This window comes from Cyprinus carpio, chromosome A7 (genome assembly GCF_018340385.1).
Source record: "Cyprinus carpio isolate SPL01 chromosome A7, ASM1834038v1, whole genome shotgun sequence".
Taxonomy (NCBI): Eukaryota; Metazoa; Chordata; class Actinopteri; order Cypriniformes; family Cyprinidae; genus Cyprinus; species Cyprinus carpio.
In genome coordinates this window covers 5,830,800-5,854,710 of record NC_056578.1, presented here as the reverse complement: position 1 = coordinate 5,854,710, position 23,911 = coordinate 5,830,800, and the positions used below count along the sequence as shown (strand labels likewise).

Sequence of the window (23,911 nt, the reverse complement as noted above, 5' to 3'; positions counted from 1 at the left end):
AATGTAGTCCTCCAGTGACTCCTCTGGGACCCAGTATGGCATCAGGGCCAGGCCTCCCCAGAAGACAACCATGAGGCAGGTCTTCTCCATCGCCGACTGATGAGCCACTCCAAAGAAGTCCCTGGCATACTCCTCAATACTCTCATCTCCCTGATGGATGTTGAAGAGTTTCCCTGCTGGACCCATGTTTGTTGGCGGAATTCTGTCACAGTACAGTGAGGGAGCACTGTAGAAAATCAGGGTCTGGGTCCAAATGCCGGTTCAAAACCAAATGACAGGATCAGGATATAAATACAGAACAAGAGCATGCATCCACCAAACCTTCAAACAAATAATAACAATTATAATACAATTAATTCAGCCAGGCAGATTGGTGAGTGAGCGGAGAATTTATAGTCTGTGACAATGGGGAACAGCCGAGGGTGTAATGAGTGAACAGGTGAATGGAGTCTGGTGAATGGAGTCTAAGAGAAAGGAACCTGCCATCTTGGAATAGGCAATGGCGGGCTCCGCCACTTCAGGAACCCCAGAGGCGAGCACTGCCGCTTTGGGAAGACCAGAGGTGAGCTCCACTAACTTGGAGGAACTGTGAGCTGACACCGGCACCTAGGGGGAACTGTGAGCAGACACCGCCTCCTCGGGGGAATTGTGAGCGGACACCACCGCATCCACCGCATCTGGTGCTCTATGAACACTGGACACTGCCGCCTCGGAGGAAATGTGAGAGGACACCGCCTTCTCGGGGGAATTGTGAGCAGACACTGGCGGCTCGGGGGAACTGTGAGCTGACACCGCCGCCTCGAGGGAACTGTGAGTGGGCAACGCCGCCTCGGTGGAACTGTGAGCAGACACCGCCACCTCGGGGGAACTGTGAGCAGACACCACTGCTTCAGAAGCTTTGTTAGTGGATACCGCCACCTCGGGGGAACTGTGAGCAGACACCACTGCCTCGGGGGAACTGTGAGCAGACACCGCCACCTCGGGGAAACTTTGAGCAGACACCGCCGCTTCTGGAGCTTTGTGAGTGAACACTGCCACTTCAGGAAGGTCTGAAGGAGCTCCACTGCCTCGGAGAAAATACTAGCGGGTTCTGCTGCTTTGGGAAGTCCTGAAACGAGCTCTGCCGTGTCGGAGGGAACATCAGCAGGCTCTGCTGTTTCGGGAAGGCATGAAGCAAGCTCCGCCACAACAAAGGGAACATCAGCGGGCTCTGCTGCTTCAGGGAGGTCTGAAGCGAGCTCTGCCAACTCTGAGATAGTACTAGAAGGGGTTCCACTGCTTGGAACCTGCTTGGAGCTCCGCTGCCTCGAAGGGAACATCAGTAGGCTCCACCACCTTGGGAAGGCCTGAAGCGACCTTTGTCACCTCAGAGGGAACATCAGCGGGCACCACCGCCTCGGGAGCATTGTGAGCAGGCACCCCCACCTCGGGAGGATCGTGATCAGGCACCACCACCTAAGGGGCTTTGCGAGCAGAACAGGCCGCTCGCACTGACATCAGCGGGGGTTCCTGCACACTGCGTATTAGCCTGGGACGCTCCAGGAATGGGCATGAGGTACTGTAGCCCTCCAGCGACTCCTCGGGGACCCAGTATGGCATCAGGGACTTGAAGGGCTCGGCCAGGCCTCCCCAGAAGAGAATGATCATGAGGCAGGTCTTCTCCATCATCGACCGTTGAGCCACTCCAAAGAATTCCCTGGCTCTGGGTATTGCTCAATACTCTGGTCTCCCCTGACAGATGTTGAAGAGTTTACCTGCTGGACCCATGTTTGCTGGCTGAATTCTGTCATGGTACAATAAGGGAGCACCATAGAAAAACAGGGTCTGTGTCCAAATGCAGGTGAAACTTCTTATTCATTTTAATGAACATAAAGGCACACAAAAATAAACAAAACCGGTTCAAAACCGAATGACAGGATCGGGATACAAATATGGCACAAGAGCATGCATCCGCCAAACCTTCAAACAAATAATCACAATTACAATACAATTAATTGAAAGAAATTTAAGCCAGACAGAGTGGTGAGTGAGAGGAGAATATATAGTATCTGACAGTAGGGAACAGCTGAGAGTGTAATGAGTGTCTATTTCTATTCTAGTATTTTTATTAGACTATTTCTCTTCTCACAGGAATTTTACCCACCACATTCAAGCAGCCTCAGAAAACCTACACTGGACACCTCACTTGTTGAAAGCTACAGGCCTGTGTCTCTTTCCCCTTTCATAGCAAAATCACTCAAATGTATTGTGTTCAAACAAGTGTCCTCCTTCCTTTCATAGAACAACCTGATGGACAATAACCAATCTGTATTTAAAAGAGACCATTCAACTGAAACCACCTTGCTGTCAGTCACTGAATCCCTACAGAGTGCAAGAGATGAGTCCAAGTCATCATTTCTCATTCTGCTAGATTTATCTGCTGCTTTTGACACTGTTAACCATCACATTCTTCTTTCCACCCTCTCGTCACTAGGCATCACTGGAAATGCACTTCACTGGTTTGAATATTACATCACAGGTTGGTCATTCACAGATGATAGGGGAGGAGGGGTTTCCAAATCACATCAGCTAGTCACTAAGGTTCCTCAGGGATCAGTTTTTGGACCCCTCCTCTTCTCTATATACAACACATCACTGGGACCAATCATACAAGCAAGGTTTTTTTTTTTTTTCTACCATTGCTATGTGGATGACATGTAGCTCTACCTCTTATTTAAACCAGATGATCCAACTGTACCTGCACAAATCTCAGACTGCCTGAAGAACGTCTCTACATGGATGAAAGAACACCAACTGTAGATTAACCTGGCAAAGACTGAGCTTCTCATCTTCCCAGCCTCCCCATCAGTACAGCACCAGCTTACTATCCAGCTAGATTCATCAACAATAATACCATCATGTTCGGCCAGGAATTTTGGAGTGATTGTTGATCAGCTGACCTTTAAAGGTCATATTTCAAAAACAACATGTCATGTAGGTTTGCGCTACACAACATTAGAAAGATTAGGCCTTATCTAACTGAACATGCAACACAACTTTTCCTAACTGAACATGCAGCACAACTTTTCGTCCATTAGACTATTGCAATGCTCTTCTAGATCATTGCAGCTAGACTATTGCAATGCTCACATCTACACCCCCTCCAGAAGCATGCAGTCTGTAAATCATCGCCGACTCATGGTCCCATCGCAGAGATGCACAAAATCACTCTCAAATAATTTTTCCTTCACTGTTCCTCACTGGTGGAACAACCTGCCTAACTCCTTTTGGACAGCTGAATCCCTCACAAGTTTCAAAAAAGACGTCTCCTTGCGGGTTTTCAAACCACTGACCAGCATATTGTGGTTTTAACTGCAAAAAATAAAAGAAAATAATAATAATAAAAGAAAATAAATAAAAATTTAAAAGTGAACCGTGAATGGCAAGTTCAAACAGAATGCGTTTTTGCATTCCATTGCACTGCTTTTAAACAGTTTTTCTATCTAGACATGGGATAGAAAAACATATTTGTTGTTGCACCATGTCTCATTCATTTTTTCAGCATCTCACATACAGTATGTGCGCCACATTATTAAATCAACAAGTTAGTTTCAAAGGAGTTCAACCTTGTGCAATTGGATGCTGCACTTAAGGTAAATATGAATATGTTTTAAACGCCAACTGTATTTGTAGAAAAATATATATTTTTTTTTTTTATGAATATAACACAAAATGTCTGCATTTTAATGGGTTTAATGATGGTTTTCATTCTACACAAATGTCTGACATTTGCTTCCATCATTATTTTACAGACAGCCGATTCTTCCACCACATAAACCAACTCTGATTCATGAAGGTTCTCCAAAACGATACCGTCTATATACAGTGAAAAAAGTGCTTGATGATAATGGAAAAGTCAGAAAATGGACTTATGGGATGAAAGACAGTAGCAAACCAAACAAAATTGTTCTGCTGGTGGGAGAAACTGGCGGTGGTAAGACGACTCTCATCAACAGCATGGTCAACTACTTACTCAAAGTGAAGTTTGAGAATGAAATATGGTATGAAATAACAGAAGAAGAAGCCAGAGATCAGTCAGAATCACAAACCTCTGAAATCACCATGTATGAGGTCTTTCGTGTAAAGAGTCCCATATCTCTCACCATCATTGATACTCCAGGCTACGGAGACACTAGAGGACTGGACAAAGATCTGGAAGTTGCTGAAAATTTAGCCACTCTGTTTCAAAGCAATGATGGAGTTCGTGAAGTCGACGCCGTGTGTTTTGTGATTCAAGCGTCTAAGAATTGTCTCTCACACAGATAGCATTACATTATCAGTTCAGTTCTGTCTTTGTTTGGTAAAGACATTGTGAACAACATTGTGTTTTTAATCACACACTCTGATGGTCTGCCACCCAAAAACATCCTTGGCGCCATTAATAAAGCTAAAATCCCCTGCAGACGAGACAAAAGCGGCCAACCTGTTCATTTCTTATTCAACAACCGGCAGGCAGATGCACGTCAAAATGAGAGACGCTATCTTCGTGCTCAAAGAGATGCCTGGGAAGACAGTGTGGAAGAGATGAAGAAATTTTTTCAGTCTCTGCATGAAAAGAACAGAAGAAGTTTAGAGTTGACTTCAGATGTCCTGATGCAGCGAATTCAGTTTGAAGCATCCATCTGCAACTTACAGCTGCGAATTCAAGAGATGGAGCAAAAAATGGCAGAAAAACTTCAGATTCAGGAGGCAATGGTGCAAAACAAGGAAAAGATTGAGGAGTGTACAAACTTTACCATTAACTTCAAAAAGACTGTGAAACTGAAGGTGCCCATTGAGGACGCATCATGGAAGCACAGGAAGGCGACGACCTGCACCTTCTGTGAGGAGAACTGCCATGAGTTTGGCTGCTGGTGGGCTACTGATCCCAGCAAATGTGAAATCATTAAAAATGGCTACTGCACCGTGTGCACAGGGAAGTGTCATCATAGCAAACACGTCAAAGAAAACAAGAAATACATCATCAAAAACTCCACCATAAAGATAGAATTTGACAACTTGATAAAAGAATATGAAAAAGTTGAAGAAGAGTCCAGGAAGTTTTCAGTTATAAAGGATAGACTTGACCGAGATCTGCAGGATATTGAGGACCAAAAGTCAATTCTTCTGTTCAATGCTTACAGGACTATCAAGAATCTGTCTCAGATCGCATTAAAACCAGACTCTGCCCTCACTCTTCAGCATCTCGACTTCTTCATCCCCAGAGTAAAGGAGGCTGGGAAAGAAGAATGGGTGCGAGAGCTGGAGGAAATGAGGAGAAAAGCTGTAGAAGAGGAAGCAAATAAAGACACTCTGAGTTATCTTCAGGCAGGTCTGGCAAAACTAGATATTTTTTTTAGTGGGCAATGAAAAAATGCAGACAGGACAACTGATTAATCAATGACAATGAAGAAAACTTCCATTGAAAAATAAATTCAGGAGACTCTCTGTAGATCTGAAGATAATAATGTTCATTTAACTATACTATCACGTTAACGTTTATCCCCATTTTCAGTGTTTATAACTAGGCAAGCTTGATAACATTTTAATCTCCTGTTATGTCATGTACTGTAATTTTATTGTAAATTATTATTTAATTTTTTGGGGTACTGGATGGTTTCATGGAAAATGTCTCAACCACAAATGGAGATTTGTTTAATCATTTGGTTGAACTCTTCTACATTTTACCTACATCATTTGCAATTAGTTGAAATCTTTCAGGTTTTTTTGTTTGTTTCTCAGATTGTATGTCTGCTTGTCTTTCTCTGTGTCTCTATGCTGCTTATCTTAAACACTTGTTAAATAAAGTTTTAATATACAATGAAAAAAGTATTGCGTTCCCCTGACAAATTTTGCATTTCGATAAGTCACAAAAGTTTAGCAATACCCTGAAAAACTTTGAGTTTTACACTCACAATATATTTGCTTTCACCCCTGAAAAGGTTTGTGTTCAGTCTCAAAAGAATGCTCACAAAGAATTAAGTTTTGCATGCTGACACAATGTTTCTCAGGGGAAAGTGTTTTAGGTGAATGGACAACTTTTTGCAAGAGAACGCAAAAGCGTAAAAAAAAAAAAAAAAATAAAAATCTTCCCACGCCATGTTTATTTTTTATTTTTTCCATCACCATGTGTCCTTAGGGACTCTATACCACAGGTTTTCAAATCCTGGGTCACAAGAAATGTTTGTTCATGGGTCTAGAATACGCAGGTGACATGTCCCCCTCACTTTTAATAAACCTTAAAATGGTCCCCCGCACTTTTTTTTCTGTGTGAAATCCCACTGGAAAAGCTCCCAAAAAGCATCCGGCATGAACCTCTACCTCAGCCAGAAGGACCTCGATTTCAGGCTCACTAAAGTTTTTTTTTTTTTCTTTGTGTTTGTCATTCTCAGACATAGAAATGTGGACATTGACTTTTATATGGTAATTATATAAATTAGGAAGCATTAGGGAAACGGAAACAGTTCAGCTGTTTTAAGATCATTTGTGATTTATTAAAGGGGACATATGATGCGATTTAAAATTTTCCTTTCTCTTTGGCGTGTTACAAGCTCTTGGTGAATAAAGAAAATCTGTGAAGTTGCAAAGACTAAAGTCTCAAATCCAAAGAGATATTCTTTATAAAAGTTGAGACTCGTACACGTCCCTCTGAAACAACTCATTCTAACACGCCCTCACATCTCTATGTCAGTATGTGGGAAGATTTGCATAACAAAGGCATACCTTTTATTCTCGTTGTAGTATTGCTGTTTCGGCTTTCACTGTGGACGAAGTGGCGTCCAGCCCGGGGTCGTCACATGTAGTTGAACTCACCAAAATTCTTGAGTCATAGGTTAATCCTGGTCAGCGAGTAAAACAGTTGAGCATCACAGATTGCCTGCACATTAATACTGTAGTAACCTTTCCTATAGACAAACAACAGCTCATGGGTTGAAGGTGCTTGAATCCTAATGTGTGCTCCATGTGCTAGACATACTTGTAGCAGTGGAGGAATTCTTCTCCAAATAAAATGTTGAATCATACATCTTGGAAATCTGTTTTTCTAGCAGGTCCTGGTATTATGGTATTATGAAAAATTTCATAACAAAGCATAATTTCACAAAGATACTGTTCTGTTTTTGCTTTAATTATTGACATAATACAATCTAATTCAAATCAGAAAGAACTGCTAATATACTACATGCATAGCATCTTTGTTTAAATCGTGATTAAAATGCTGAGGTTTTCTGCAATTTCAAATTGGTACAGATATTTTTAGTTTGCATGTTATAAGAGCAAATAAACAAATAAATTTGCTTTAAAAAAGGAATCTGAATTGGCCATGAAAAATCATGATCAGTGATCACTAATTAAAATACTAAATAAAAAGCCTCAAATTGGAAGTAAGTCTGGGCTCTCTTTTTTGATCAATTCTTCAATAGTTAGATCGGTAACACTTTCTATGAAGCCCGTATTTATAGTACATTATAAGAGTATTCTTAAGGCATTATAATTAATGCATAATGTATCATAAAAAAACCTGATACTATGTTGTATCATCTCACGAGTAATCATAACAACAGTTTTAATGCATTATAATTTTGACTTATTTGTGGTGATAGCTTTTAAGAGTATGATGATTTCTGACACACAATGAACAATGCATCTACTTAAGTTACAATGTATTATATTTTCCATAATGCATTATAAGTCTCATATCTTGCCATTATTAACTTGTTACTTTACTCAAAGCAGACAAAGACTGCCTTATAACAACAATAACAGTAATAATAAAAATAATAATATATATATAAAAAAAACTTTTCCTCAAACAGCCATAACATCAGACATTCGATCAGATGAAAGTGTATTATGGCACATTTGCTCTAAACTATTTATTGTAATATCAGTAAGATACTGTGCAGATCTTAAATAAATAATGTCAAGATATGAGACTTATAATTCATTATAACTTAAGTGGATTTAACATGTTCATTTATTAATAGCCATACTCATAAAAGTTATATCCACAAATAAGTATTATAATGTATTATAATTGTTATGATTATTTGATACAACAGATGGTACAACATATAAGTTTATATATATATATATATACATTATGCATTCATTATAATGCCTTAAGAATACCCTTATAATGTAATATAAATACAGGCTTCATAGAAAGTGTTACCGGTAGATACTGTCTTTCATAAAGGCAGAGGTCAGGGATCTTAGACTTAAAAAGGTTGGTGACCACTAGGTTAGATTTTGACTGAAAAAGTTTTGAGTGATCAGACACTTGCCTGCTACATGTCAAAACCATGTTTATTGTTTGTATTTTGCAATACAGTTATTTTAATTCACAGACTGAGACGTTTCATATTACAACACAGCAATTTCCCCTACAACTGACATCCAGCCACAGCCTTTGATGAAATCAACTGAAATAAAAGAAGAAACTAATGCCAGGGACTCACTACCTGACTTTCAAAGTCATTGGATCACTGTTTTTTCTCACACAACATGACTGTCCAGTGTACCACTAAGCGCTGTTGTGTGTGCACATTACACAATGGATTGGCATCAAGGGGGTCACACATTGCACAACATTTCAATAGGAAGTTTGTCTGTGTTTCTAGCAAATCATGCCACGTAAGAGAAACTAACTGTATATTTCCCAATCACAAAAGTATACAGGCCTGCTTAAAGATGTTACTCTTTACTTCTTTATTTTTATTTTTATTTTATTTTTTATCTCCTATGTATAAAACCACACCGGTTAAAACCAGCGTGAGAATGGCAGATGTTCTCACACATGTAAAAAAAAACTAAAATAACAAATCAGGAGGCATAACAACTAAACTCTTCATTAGCTTAACAAACCTATTTCTAATATATAATATAGAATAATATAATATATATTGAGTCTCGGGGTCAAAAATCCTTATAATGAATGAATGAATAAACAAACAAACAAACAAACAAACAAACAAACCAATCAATCAATCAATCAATCAATCAATTAATCAATTAAACAGGACTTACATCACCACGATTTGGTTGGAAGAGTCTCAAAGAAAAATCCTCTGCTCTTTTCCAAAAACAGTCTTCAGCATACTCAGTTGTCAGACTGAAACGGGACTGTGTTTTATGGTCAGATGAAACTAAATAAAAGCATTTTAGCAGCCAACACTCGAGATGGGTTTGGTGAACACAGGGATAAAAAAGGACCCCATGTGTACAATGAAATACATAATGACGTCAATTCCATCATTTTGGCAAATAAAAATACATTCAAACATTAAAATAAATTAATTTGTAATCATAATTTAAGATAAATACCAATAACGTCGTCATCATCTTGGATAAGTTTCTTGCATTTACGTTTTGCAAAAGCACCCAATACTGGCACCGATGTGCAAGCGCAGATGTCTTAAAGATATGAAAATTAAGAAAGTGAAGTCTTCATCAACTTTTTACAGATATCCTTACAGAAATCCAGCTCATAAAGCTCAAAATATAACATGCATACACATTAGTAAATAATAAAATTCATTTACATGTTTTGACTGAACAGTTGCATGTGCATCATGTTAAATTCTTGCATTTGCATTTTCCAGTAAGTTTTGTCTGTTATTAAATCAACTTAATTTCGTCAAATTCGCCCCCTTGTTCAAGTCCTCGGTTCACTCACGCTCATAAATTAATATCAGTACAGCATGAGTTTTCCGAAATAAACAGCTAGACAGTGCTAGCTTCATGCATGCTCAGTATCTCAAAGCTCATTGGTTCTCATGTGTTGAACGTGTCTGAAAGAAATGGTTCTCAGTTCATTGTACTGGTGATTCGAGAACTGTTGACTCGAGAACCGGTGTAGCAGTACCGTTCATTCAAGAGTCCATGCATGCTCAGTATATCAGCTGCTCGGGCTCATCGGTTCTCCCAGTCTGCACAGCATGTTTCAGTGCTGTTGGAGTTACATATACTCCGGGGTAGGCCTATTGATTTATTTTTAGTCGTAGGGACTGTCAGGCATGTCTGAAAGTGAGAAACTTTAGAAAATTGTGGATCAGTGCTAACTCGAGATGCGAACTGTTTTGAACTAATCAGTCTGGTTTGCTGAACTGGTTCAAAAGAATGTTTCGTTCACGAACCGGACATCCTATTTCACTGGTAAGCGCTGTAAACAAAGCAGCGCTGCGCTTATAAACACTACTTTAATATGCATTATGCAGAGTCAGCAGAGTCAACAACAACATAGTTTTCTCCCCTCAGTGATACACTACTTCCCCAATTCCATCACGATTTGTTTAACATCTCAACCGAGACACTCAGTATGGGAGATAACACTAGAGGACAGGTAGATCGACACCCAGTGTCGACACATGTCTCGGGTTTTCGACACGCTAGTGCTTCAAAATAGTGTTCCAGAGCATTGCTTGAAATGAGGCTGTCATGTGACCAAAATGAAGCTTTGTTACCTCACTACGTCATGCCAGGCTCAAACACAAAGTGCTTTGATTACGCTGTCCCATATTCATTTAGTACAATGTTATAATTAAATTGGTCATACCTATATGTATGTAGCTTCAAAATGGTGTATTGCTGTTAATTAAAGGACTACTAGTAAAAACAATTACGTGTGAACAATTACGTTGTCTAAACGTCTTGAGGGCTCAACCACTGTTCCCAAAAAGAATAAAAGTGCTTCCTCAAAAAAGTTTGATACGAGTAAAAATAAAGAACAGAAAGTCTTTATTGTCATTGAATTTTGCAAAACACAGTGAAATTTGGAAAGTCTATTGCTGCACACATATATGCGCCGCCATCTTGCTAATGACATATATGCTTATTAAATATACAAATAAACATTAAAATGATGAAGTAGAGCACAAAAGTGTCAAAAGCTTCGAAGTAGAGACCTGCACTCCCACGGGACCTGATGCAACAGAGTGTGGTGCGGCACAAGACTTGATGGGTGATGGATGGTGGGTCAAGACTCTTGTGCAGAATGCGGTAGAATAAAATGATTCACGGGACATAAATTGTTATTCATCCATTGCACATAAGCAACAAAAACAACTATTATAAAACAACAATTAAATATTTTAAATATTGTAAGTTTTTCCCAAAGCATAGCATGTTTAAAAGAGTATACCAGAAGTCCCCAGATGATCTATTATTTCAGGAAGATTTTGGAAGTGTGGCTATTACCCACAATCCATTGCACTTTGGATTCAGTTCACAACTAAAAACACAAATAAAAAGTGTTTAAAAAACTACAAAAATGTGGATGTGCATGACCCGATCGGTTAATGGTGCATTCAAGTCCTCCTGGGAAGTTTGTATTTACGAGTTGACAAGTCGTAATTACGACATCAGATGTGTTCAAGTTACTTTGGTCGGAACAAGAGGGCAATTTAACTTTTCTACATAAGTCATGTCTACCTAGCATGACTTGAACATGAACGGCCTGTTAAAGACACAACAGTATGACATACGTATTAGTTTGCCCCAAAGCTTGCCTTCTCTTCTACTACACACTTTTGAAAAATCCGTCCCATGCAGGTCTCTACTTTGAAGCACCAATGCAGTTTGCTGTAAAAGCCTCACTGCTTCAGAAGCCTCGTTCGGCACATCCCTGGATAACAGTAATGCATATTCAACACTGATGATAATGAGAATCAACCACCTTAAACTGAAACAGAGGGCTATAAAAACAAGGTGAACAGAATCTTATAATCAATGATTAACCATAGCAACAAACTAGAGAGTGAATGAGTAACCACTGAAACAATTATAAAACACTTGTATATAATGGAGGAACGATGACTTTTTTTTCAGACTTTTCCATTTATCACTGTAAACCTGATTTGTTTTGTAAAATTTCTATTGTAAAAAGTGCAATATAAACAAAAGGTGACTTAAAAGACACTCCACTATGTTTGAAAATAGGCTCCTTTTCCAACTCCCCTAGAGTTAAACAGTTGAGTTTTACCGTTTTTGAATCCATTCAGCTGATCTCCAGGTTTGGCGGAAGCACTTTTTAGCTGCAGTTTAGCATAAATCATTGAATCTGATTAGACCCTTATTTTTGAGCGAGATGCTAAAGGTCTAATCAGATTTAATGATCTGAATTCTTCGAAAATGGTAAAACTCAACTGTTTAACTCCAGGGAAGTTGGAAAATTAAATACTGGAGTGTTCCTCTAACTTGATATAATCACAAAAACTCAACCTCATGCTACACAAATGAATTCTTGTTTCAGAGCAATATATGACCTTTCCTGATTCTCGGACTGAAATCATACCTATATGTTTAAACTATTTAAATCATTGTCTATTTCCCTGACATCATTGGCCAATTCTATATAGTCTTTTAGTTCCTCTCTTGTTTTCTGAATTTCCTTCTGGACATTAGAAAGCTCATTATGTGTTCTCCTCATCTCTGCAATGGATTTAAGAACACTGGATCTGACCTTTTCTGGATCATCTACTTTTCCCTGTCTCATCTGGTGAATGTCTACAGAATCCATCACTATGAAGGCGACATCAAGTATGACTAGTAGTCCACTCAACACACCTGAGACTGCTTCTGCTACTACTCGTCCTACTCTTGCAGTCTGAGTAGCAATTCTGCTTACATTGGCCAACAGACCTAAATTCATGAGTTGTGTGGCACACAACATATTTCTTTTGTCTAAATTGCATGATATTTGTACATTGTCAAAAGTTGTGGTGCCAAAAAAAAAACTGAACTTCGTGATTTTTCTCAGTACCTTTCTCAGTGTATTCAGCGGTGTGAGAATTTGTTCGCTTACAGTTTTATACTTTTGTTGAATTTTTTCAAGGCTCTCTCTGAATGATTTTTGTTGTACAGTATTAGTAATGGTGGATGCAGCACCTGTTACTCCCCCTGCAACTCCAACTCCAACACCGACACCAGTAACAATCAGTGATGCACCGAGAGTGAACGGTGCCAAAATTAAACCAACTAATGCAGTGATTCCTCCAGCTGCTCCAATCACTGAACCTGACAGACTGCCGGCTGTGGCGCTGTAATGTGCAGACTCCATCGAATCTGTTATTCTTCCCCACTCACTAACTAAGGCCTCAAGGTCTTTATAGTGCTGGTTGTAGGCTTTCGCTCTTGACAGACTTAATGAAACTCTGTAGCAGTGCCTGGGGAGTTCTGCTGTTCCTGTTCACTGCATCTTCCAGGAATGGTTTTGCTAGAATCTCTTCAGCTGAAGGCCTGTCTTTAGGGTCACGGCTGAGCATTTGTCTGATTAATTCTCTCAGTTCTACTGAGTATCTCTCTGAGATATGAGGGGGGTTTCCTTTCAAGCTGACTGAATGAATTATTTGACGCTGCATGCCATCTGCCTGTGGAGGAAATAATAATAATAAAAAAAAAAAAAAAAGAATCTGGTTAGTGTCAGTAGGGGTTGAAGAAAGAAAGAAAAAAAAAAGAGCTGGATATGATTGCAACCAGTGATACATGATACACAGAACAATCACTGTAACAGTAACAAGATCTGACCAAGAAAGGAACAAACACAGGAACAGAGGCGTCATGCCCATTCAAACCTGGGCATGCGCCCCCTCAGATTTCTGAGCCAAGTGTATTTTGAATGCAGCTTCCAAAAGACAAAAAAAGGGCAATTAATATTTGTTATATTTGATTCTGTGTGGCACATCACTAACAGCTAAATTCAAATATGCATACATACAACAAATTGCACATATACATACGAGTATCAACATTTCTCCGAAACATAAAAAATCACATAAGATCCCACTCACACTAACAACAAAATGAACATTCACATACAATCATATGAGTCATCGCTAAAACCTGCCTGTGTTTTGTTCACTGTGTGTGTTCTCGCTGACTGAATTCTGCAAAAATCTCTCATCATAAACAACAAAGTGCAGATGTGTGTAGGAATGTAAGTAAGATATTAATTTCACAGTGTAAACAGCTTCAGTGATTATAATGGGAGTTCTTGAGAGTGCTTGAACTCTAGCTAGACTAAAGTCAGTGAAAATGTTAATGATACTGTATGCTAAATGTTCTTTGCTGTCTTTCTGTACAATGAAAGTGTTAAAATTAGTAACTTGCAATGTTTTTATTTAATTCATGTTAAATATAAAGTCAGTCGTATTTTTTTTTTATGGCATGACACCCATATCTGGTACTTAAGTAAAAAGACTGGTTTTATGCATATATTTAATAGATTACACTAACTTTAGGCTACTATGTCCATCACAGTTATAGAGCACCTAACATGATCTATAAAGGTGCAAAATGCATTTACTTACACATATTTGAGAATCAAGATATTTCATAATATAGTTAACACGTTTGGGAAAATTTCAAACAAAAAGGAAAAATTAATTAAAATGTTAGCCTCAAAACAAAACCCAGTTTACAGTGCTATACCGGCTGTTGTGTGTCACATGACAAACATGAAGAGACCCCAATATCCCCACCACCTTCACTTGTGCCCTCTCAAAAATAACTAGAAGGTAAAGTTCGAGGTTCGAACTTTGATGTTGGCTTGGCCTTGGGCCAAAAGAGCCACAGTACTTGTGTGTCCAACCTTCTTGAGCTGCCTTGGTGGGAAAAAACCTACAACAGTATTTTTCTATGGACCCTTGCTGTTTTCTGTTCTAATAAAAAGGCTAGGCTATGACAACAGCTTCGACAGAGTTGGCTAGCTGGATGCGAAATAAGTCATGCCTTTTTCTCCCTGTTTGCTATTTCATAGTCCTCTCACTGAAGCGTTGTGGGCAATGACACAGAAGGTAAATGAAACAATGAGGTTTAAGTCAAGGTGATCATTCGGGGTCCAAGCAGAATGGTTTGTGTAGATGATGCTGTTACACAATGGACGTGTCTCTTTTCAAGTAAATTATGAGTTCTTATGTGAGTACTATTATATGCACAATATGAAAATAGATAACTAATATAGTGTCCCTTCTTCACTTTATGTGTGATAACTTTAGACTATGTTGTTAATACTATTAAAATAAGGAAAAAAGTAATGGTATTTAGGAGATTACAGTTTTTGCATAAATACTATATTGGGCTTTATTAAAGTTTATGAAAATAGAATGCATGTATATGCATTTTATATTTATGCACATAAATGAAACATTTTCAAATCTTCAAACGGATCTTGAAGTATTTGCTATCCTGTGGCGCCATCGTGTGGACACCATTAGCATTGTGGCCTTCATTTCTGAACAACATTATGAAAGGGGCCAATATTTTTTTAATGATTACAAATATTTAATGATTAGTTCATTGATAATATACCAACATTAAAATCAAATTTACTGATTCTGTATCTTATTTCATGCTTTAAGAGTATATTTTTCAACTTACATTTTTAAGCAGTGATGAATGACAACTATCTGAGTTGCTAAATTGTTTTTTTTGCAATTATAAGACATAAACTATATAATGATGACAAAATTACAACAGTTATTGTTTTCATAATATTTACTATAAACAATAGTATAAAAGAGCAAGTTTTAGGTTTTTAGGTGTTTAGATGCATAAATGGACAAGTCAATGTACAATAACATGTCATAGATTTAATTAGATATAAATTCATTCTAGTTAGAGCAAAAAATAAATAAATAAATAAATAAATACATGAATACATAAGGACATACAAAAAAGCAGCCAAGATGAATGATTTTCTGTTTTTTTATAGATTAAAATTGAAGACCGAAATCAGCTGGTAAATGCAGTCACTTTAATATTCATATCCAGTATCATGATCCACTTCAGATTTATTTCTCTACAGTTTATGTTCACGTGGCTGTTTTAGTTTATATTCGCCAAGCTATTATGTATTGTGAAATAATCTTGTATGTGATTTGTCCGTTCTTGCACCGAAAAGCCAGAATCACGTCCTCTGTAACTCAAGATATCGATGCAATGTGTTATTCTGCCCTAAGACAAAAATATCTCACAAGCACTCATTTTAATCTCTATAATATATTCTTCTTGTTGTTTTGTACTGATTCGCTGGAGTGGTTTAATGTAAAAGGCTGTAGTTTCTGTGTGTAGACTTTTTTTCCCCTTCCAGTGTTTAGAAAACGGCCGCCTCACGCTGTCAAATAGTCTTTCATGTTCAGACGTAAACAGCACAGAAATACATGAATTTAGCTCTTGTTGTGTTCTAATGGGTGGATTGCGTGCAGTCGCTGTAATATATTATTTTTTAAAAGCTCTTAAAGAACTATAAAAATGCTTTTATTGTGAGCTCATTGTGAGACTGCACTCGCTGATGCAGCGGTCTTTCATACTGATTTCTGGCCAGACATCAATTATTAATGAGATCTGACATGGTAATAATAACATGTGTTGTTTTAGCTTGTCAGTGTGAATGAAACGTGCCAGACATCACCGTATTCTGGAGCGCAGAGCAATCGATGTGATTCAGCCCTTAGACAAAGAAAATCTCACAAGCACTCATAAACACTCATTTTCATCCCTATAAATATGTTCTTCTAATTGTTTTGTGTTAATTCGCGGAAGTGGTTTAATGTAAAAAGGCTTGTAGTTTCAGTATGTAGACCTTTTTCCGCATGCCAGTGAGTGTTGAAGATCACGCTGTCAGATAGACTGCCGCAAATCTTTTATTTTCACATGTCTACAGCTCACAAACATCTAAATTTAGCTCTTGGTGTATTCTAATGGGTGAATTGTGTGCAATCGCTGTAATATTTTATTTTCAAAAGGTCTTAAACAAGAATAAATTTGTTTGTTGTGAGCTCGCTGTGAGACTGCACGCGCTGATCGGAGCGGGTGATTTCTCTCTCGTCTTTCTCTCTGTTCTCTGGCCAGATATTAATTATTAATAAGCCCTGACCCCTGTAATATTCAGATATGTTGGTTTAGCTTGTCAGTTTGTATGAAATGTATATATCTATTTGTATTTTCAACCGATTTAAAAGTGAAACTAAGGGAGACTCCTCCCTCAGTCCGGGAATTGCTCCTGTAGAGGTGCATTTTTTTTTCAGACAATGGAAGTCTATGGGAAATTTTTGAGTTTAATTATTAATAAAAAAGAAAATGTAAGTCTGATCAGTCTGAAAAGATATAGCAACAAACTACACCCCCGTGCCGCAGGTCTCTGCCGAGTTTGGGGCTTGTGGCTTTAAAAGCCCAAGGAGGAGATAGGTTTGGTAATTTAGTGAACTAACTTTGATGTTAAAACTAGAATGTAAAGTTATTGAACTAACTTTGATGTTGACTTGGCCTTGGGGCAAAAAGAGCCCACATTACTTGTGTGTCCCACCATTCTTGAGCTGCCTTGCTGCAAAAAAAGAAAAAAAAAAAAAAAAAAAACCCTACAACAGTATTTTTCTATGGACCCTTGCTGTTTTCTGTTCTAATAAAAAGCCTAGGCTATGACAACGCTTATGAGTCCTTATGTGAGTACTATCATATTGACAATATGAAAATAGATAAACTAATATAGTTTCCCTTCTTCACTTTATGTGTGATAACTTGGGAAATATGTTCTCAATACTATTGAAATAAGAAAAAAAGTAATGGTTGTTAGGAGATTACAGTTTTTTGCATAAATAGTATATTGGGCTTTATTAAAGTTTATGAAAATATTAATGCATGTATATGCATTTTATATTTATGCACAGAAATGAAACATTTTCAAATCTTTGAACAGATATTGAAGTATTTGCTTTCCTGTTGCGCCATCGTGTGGACAACATTAGCATTGTGGCCTTCATTTCTGAACAACATTATGAAAGGGGCCAATATTTTTTTGAATGATTACAAATATTTAATGGTTTGTTTACTGATAATATACCCACATTAAAATCGAATTTACTGATTCTGTATCTTATTTCATGCTTTAAGAGTTTATTTTTCAACTTACATTTTTAAGCAGTGATGAATGATAACTATGTGAGTTGTTAAAATTGTTTTTTTGTTTTTTGCAATTATAATACATAAAACTATATAATGATGACAAAATTACAAAATTTATTGTTTTCATATATATTTGTACTATTGACAATACAAAATATAGATACACATTAGGACAAAAAAAGCAGCCAAGATGAATGATTTTCTGATTTTTATAGATTAAAATTGAAAACAGAAATGCAGTCACTTTAATATTCAAATCCAGTATCATGATCCTTTTCCGATTTATTTCTCCACAGTTAAGTAACCAGTGTTTGAAGTAATCATGATAGTCATGGCGACCATATACATTCCCTTTACTGGATGCTCTGAAAAGGCAGCTAGAAGTAGGAAATATGCCGTATGTATAAGTTAACTTGTACGGAACATTGTCAGATTTGCTTATTTTATGGTCATATATTTTTTCAGTAGCTTTAAACAAGTGGTGGAGACATTACCCACCCGTCCCACCTGCAAATTACGCCTATGTACAAAATACAAACTCAAACCCTTGGGCCATTTACACAATACTGTTGTCAACAAAAAAAAAAAAAAAAAGAATTTTTGTTGTCTGTGAAACCAGGCATGAGAGTGTTTATTTAACACTGGGGTTTTTGCTGTGTACGATGAAAAAGCACAGAGCTCTGAGTTTATAGATTATAAAGATAATACAGACCATCAAGTAATATTTTTGTAATTTGCATTTGTATGATGTATTTGTCACAGTTATGCTCTTATGCAAATGGAATACAGGGAAGAGCATTCATTTGGAGACTATACGCTTTGTTTTTGCCAACTTGCCTATCAGACTTCATTCAGTGATGAGATCATAAAATTATTGTTCTGTATTGGAGCAAATAAGGGACCAAGGGACATGAGGATGGGACATTAGAAAGAGGTGTCTGCAGTGTGTCTGCCCTAAATTAATGACATCTAGTGCAGCCACTGCAGGCTTAAAAGCCCACCACAGAGCCCACCGCAGACAGGGAGCTTTCATCTGCGATGATGAACGAGTCAGAGCTTGAGAGGAGGAGAGCACTGACCAGCCCCCCGAAGTCGATGCCCCACAGTGAGTATGACCAACTGTGTGAGCTGGCAACATCCGTTCCCCCTTTAGTGGAGGGGGACAGTGTGGTCTGGCTGATCGATTGGGAAACTGAGGTAATGCTCTCCACCCTGTGTCTCCTGTGCCATCATCACCATTGTTCCTGCCCAGCATAAAGCCTGTTTCATCACCCTGTGATGAGACCGTGTTGATGTCACTAATCATTCCTGGCCTCCCTCTCCAGACTCCTCCTCCAGATTCACCCAGTCCTTCAGCCCCATCTTCGCTGGTTCCCTTCAACCCATTGTCTTATCACCTGACGCTTTGCTGTGTGGATGAGCCTCGGGTCTTGTGGTCGCCAAGCAAGTGGATCCCCCCATCTCCTCCTCCGACTGCTGGTCCCATCGCTCCAAGGAGGAAGCCACAGTGGAAAGAACCAGGGAGCTGAGGATGGGAGGAGAGGCCAGGTGCTACACCTGGATGCAAGTTCATGGTGGAGTTGATGGTGGAGTTGACGGAGGGAGAAGCCATGATGGAGTCTTGGCTGATGTCCAGGCTCCACCAGGCTCCCTCATCCCTCTGGCTCCACCTTTGACAGCCGTCACCCTGCCTGTGCCACAGACTCAAGAGCATTCCACTCTGCTCCATCTATCAACCCTACTGCTTCAGCTGGCTCTGCTTCAGTCCCCATTCACAGCGGCTCTGCCTCAGTCTGGCTCCACCTTGAACATTTGTCGCTACAGCTACACCTTGGTCCCCTGAACCATCGGTGTCCCATCAGCTCTGTACCTAGAGCTCCACTGTTAATGGCTTTTTCCCCTAATCGGTCGTTCCCTGGATGACATCAGCCAAGGACTCCATCATGGCTTCTCCCTCCGTCAACTCCACCATCAACTCCACCATGAACTTGCATCCAGGTGTAGCACCGGCCTCTCCTCCCATCCTCAGCTCCCTGGTTCTTTCCACTGTGGCTTCCTCCTTCACCTGTCCTTCATACACCTGAGGAACCACCACCTCAGCCACTAACAGCACAAGGCTGCACCTGCCCAGAGGGGGATGTTCTGTCACTCCCTCTTTAGTTTCGTTTTCATGTTCCAGCCACAATCTGTTGTCATGGACACTGATTCAATCATCAGGCATGCTAGTCCTGTATTTTGTATTCTCTTTGTATTTAGTTCATCAGTTTGTTCTGTTCAGGGTCCTGTACTCTTTTTGCATAGCACACTGTTTTGTTAAGTTTGCTTGTTGTTTAGATTTCCTGTTTTGAGTTATGTAATGACTCTTTTATTTGACCCTTTAGACATTATTTTCGTCATCGCTGGACTGAAAATGTGACAGTGATATGGTGCTTTTTGGAAAAAATTAAATAAATTAATACTCACCCACACATCAAGCATGCAGAGATCATGGAGCAACCATCCCAATGACCATATGTCACTAAAATAGCCGATGCATGACATTGAAAATCATAAGTATATGTACACTGTATATGTGCTATCTACTTAAAAAAATTATGGTTGCAAAAACTACACATTATATTTTTGAGTAGTTTTAAAGACTTGATTTCTTTAACAAAATCTACCTGAATAAATCATGTATTGTTTAGTCTGTGACACAATGTATTTAATATTTTTTAGTGAAATCTCAAAAATGTGTGATTTTGAGTGGATGGAAAACACTTGTTTGAATTTGGCTTTGAATTATGTTGTTGTATTAAATTTCTGTATGTTGCTAAAATAGCACAAGTAGGAAGAATCTTATTGCTGCACTGTCATTAACAGAACTATGACTCGTTTAAACAAAGCAACAAAAAACTTCAAATATCAAATATAACTGAACAATAAAGCTTAACAGATGTTTCCCTTCACCCCAAAAACACATAAAACAACATGTAATTTCTGTATTCACTATCCATATCCAGAACTAACAATCACAGACAAATGGCGTCTCTAAATATTTTAACTAATTATCTTAAAAGTTTCCATACAAGACTGAACCACAATAATGGAACCTTAATAAAATATACACACTATTTTTAATTATCACCTTAATTGTTTAGATACAAATAAAAAAAAACAACAAAAAAAAAAAACACCCATAATATTTTAGAGTTTACAGCATGTAACTGTTACATTTTTAGACAACTAAAATAATCAACCTTCATGAAAAGATCTTAAGGAAATTGTAACCATTTTATGATGCTGAACATAATATTTTATATACACTCAGTTGTCAAAAAGCTTACCTTTTGGAATTATATTTCTTCTGATAAACTTCTGGGCTGACATAGAGCTTTGCACCCACGACTGAATTAGCATATTCATCAGCTCTGCAAAGGAAAAATAATGTAAACTCAAAACTATAAATGTCCAGGACTTTTGGTTTTGGACAATAATTTGCATTTTGATCCATCACTAGTTCCCATTACTGTTTTTTGTTTACCTTTCCAATGCTTTTGAGCATCCAAAATCTCCTAGATTGATGTAACCATCTTCAGTCAGGAAGATATTCTACAATGACAACAGAAATCTCATAAGTCTAACAGATTTGACTTTGTGATATGATTTATTGGGCTTTATCAGTGCATACCTGAGGTTTAATATCTCTGTGAAGAATTTTCTGCTCATGGAGATACTGCAGAGCCAGACAAATCTGAACAAGCCAGTCAAGGATCTGCACACATTGAGAAAGGTGTGTGTGTGTGTATGTGTGTGTGTGTGTGTGTGTGTGTGTGATAGTGAATGTGATGTCCACACAAGGGTTCTGTATTTTATGTGTGTAGCATTCTAGCATTCTTTTTTTTTTGTTTTTTTTTATCTAAAATTTTGTAAAGTTTTGTGAGGGTTGTTTAAAGTATAGAGCATGGAATGTACAGTATGTATGTATGTCTGCATAAGAAACTCACTTGTTGTTCTTCAAAAAAAACGTTCTTCTTGATGTTTTTCCATGACTTTTGAAAGATCTCCTCCTTCACAGTACTCCATCACAATATAAATGCGTCCCGCTTCATTATCTAAATAAATTAACATTCAGTCAGATAATAATTTAACTCAATATATTAAATTATTTTCATTTTCTGACAGCTATACTGATGTTTTTATTATGTTATTTATTTATAAAGAATTTTTGCTATTCTTCTTCAGTCTCCATCGTGGTTAGTAGTTCTATTTAATATTTAAGAAACACAACAAAACATCACCACATTTTTGACTTGGAACAAAGGGAAATTAGTGTACAAAGAAGAAGAAGAAGAATAAAAAGAAGAAGAACCTTCAAATGATTTCACATAAGTAACAATATATCCAAAGTTGAGATTTTTCAGGATCTCAACTTCCTTTCTGACTGCATCCAGCTCCTCCCCCTAAAAGGAAAAAAGCAAAAAAAAAAAAAAAAAAAAAAAAACCCTTCCATTTAAAAGCGACACTCTTATTGGAAAGAAAATTGTCCTTTCTATGGTGAAAAACTTGAGTAAGATTTGGTGCATGCTTACATCTCTGGAATTCATCTGTTTGATCACATAAGGGTCTCCATCTGTGTCTTTCACCAGAAACGCTATTCCTGAAGCCCCTCGGCCAAGTTCTTCCTCTATGGTGTATCCATGTTCTTTTAGCACTTCTATAATCAAGATTTAGAATAATTTTCTACAAAAATAGTGTAACCACTAGATACAAGAGAAAACAAAGCTTTTCCCAACTTTGAATAAACTGAACCAACTGCTTCATAAAATGATTTTTTTTTTTAATTGCTCAAAACACCAAAAGGTGTCCCCCTGCTGGTCAAAACTGTGTAAATGCAATGAAAACTCAGTCCAAACATTCATAAAAACATTTTACAAAATGACAAAATATTTTCTAGAATGTGTAATTTATTAAATGCAATCTACATAAAATACTATTACATATATTTTCCTGAATACTTATTTATTTCATTGATTTTGTGTGGTTTGTTTTGTGTGTTTATTGGGGGCCTAGTTTATAGGCCAATAAGAGACAAATAACTTTGTTCACACTGTCACTCCAAATCTGATTATTCGTGATTCCTGATCTAAACAATTGACTTTCACACTGTGTAATAGTAACTTTCAGTTTGTCCCTTGACACTTTTTTTCATTTTCTGGAATATCTGCATTGGTTTCTATGGCAATGATTAGTGCAAGTGCAAGTCATGACTTTTGCCAAGTATGGTAACCCATACTCGGAATTGGTGCTCTGCATTTTAACCCATCCAAGTGCACACACACAGCCAGTGAGAAATGAACACACACCCGAAGCAGTGGGCAGCTATATATCCAGCGCCCGGGGAGCAACTGGGGGTTCAGTGCCTTGCTCAAGGGCACTTCAGTCATGGGTATTGAGGGTGGAAGAGAGCGCCGTTCATTCACTCCCTCCCACCTACAACTCCTGCCAGCACCGAGACTCGAACCTGCAACCTATTGGTTACAAATCCAAATCTCTAACCATTAGGCCACAGCTGCCCCCAATGATGTAGCATTATGCCAAATAAAAACAAGATTATGATTCTCTATTACAACATAAATTGTATCCACCACATTGGACTGTATAATGAGAAATACAGATACTGTACAAGTAGGTTGTCATACCTGTAAGTTATCAGCAATTTGTTGAAATATATTGCAATGTTTAAATAATAATAATAATAATAATAATAATAATAATAACAAAAATACATTTGATGCATTATTTCAGTTCTCCCCTGACTCTGGTCCACTCTGGTCTACTATTGCCATCAGATTGTTTTTTCTAAGGGAGATTTGATGCTTTATGCTGCTAATATAAAACAGATGTTGCTCAAATTCAGTGTGAAAGTTATACTCACTGATCACTCCAGCAGAAATGTTCATGCCGTGATCCGAGGCACTGCTGTCAGCACTGGCGTCTGAGAGTCTGTCATACT

General features: G+C 38.0%; 1 protein-coding gene and 1 pseudogene across 1 annotated transcript in view; one reads left to right on the top strand and one right to left on the bottom strand.

The window, feature by feature from the left end:
- LOC109072911 overlaps positions 1 to 5,568 on the top strand; it is a 9,126-nt gene extending 3,558 nt beyond the window's left edge. Inside the window, 1 exon segment of the mRNA XM_042759401.1 lies at positions 3,792 to 5,568. Coding sequence (XP_042615335.1) covers positions 3,792 to 5,388 — 1,597 coding nt within the window. The 3' untranslated portion in view covers positions 5,389 to 5,568.
- Positions 5,569 to 11,310: 5,742 nt separating this feature from the next.
- LOC122145553 lies at positions 11,311 to 23,910 on the bottom strand (annotated as a pseudogene).
- Position 23,911: the final 1 nt, after the last annotated feature.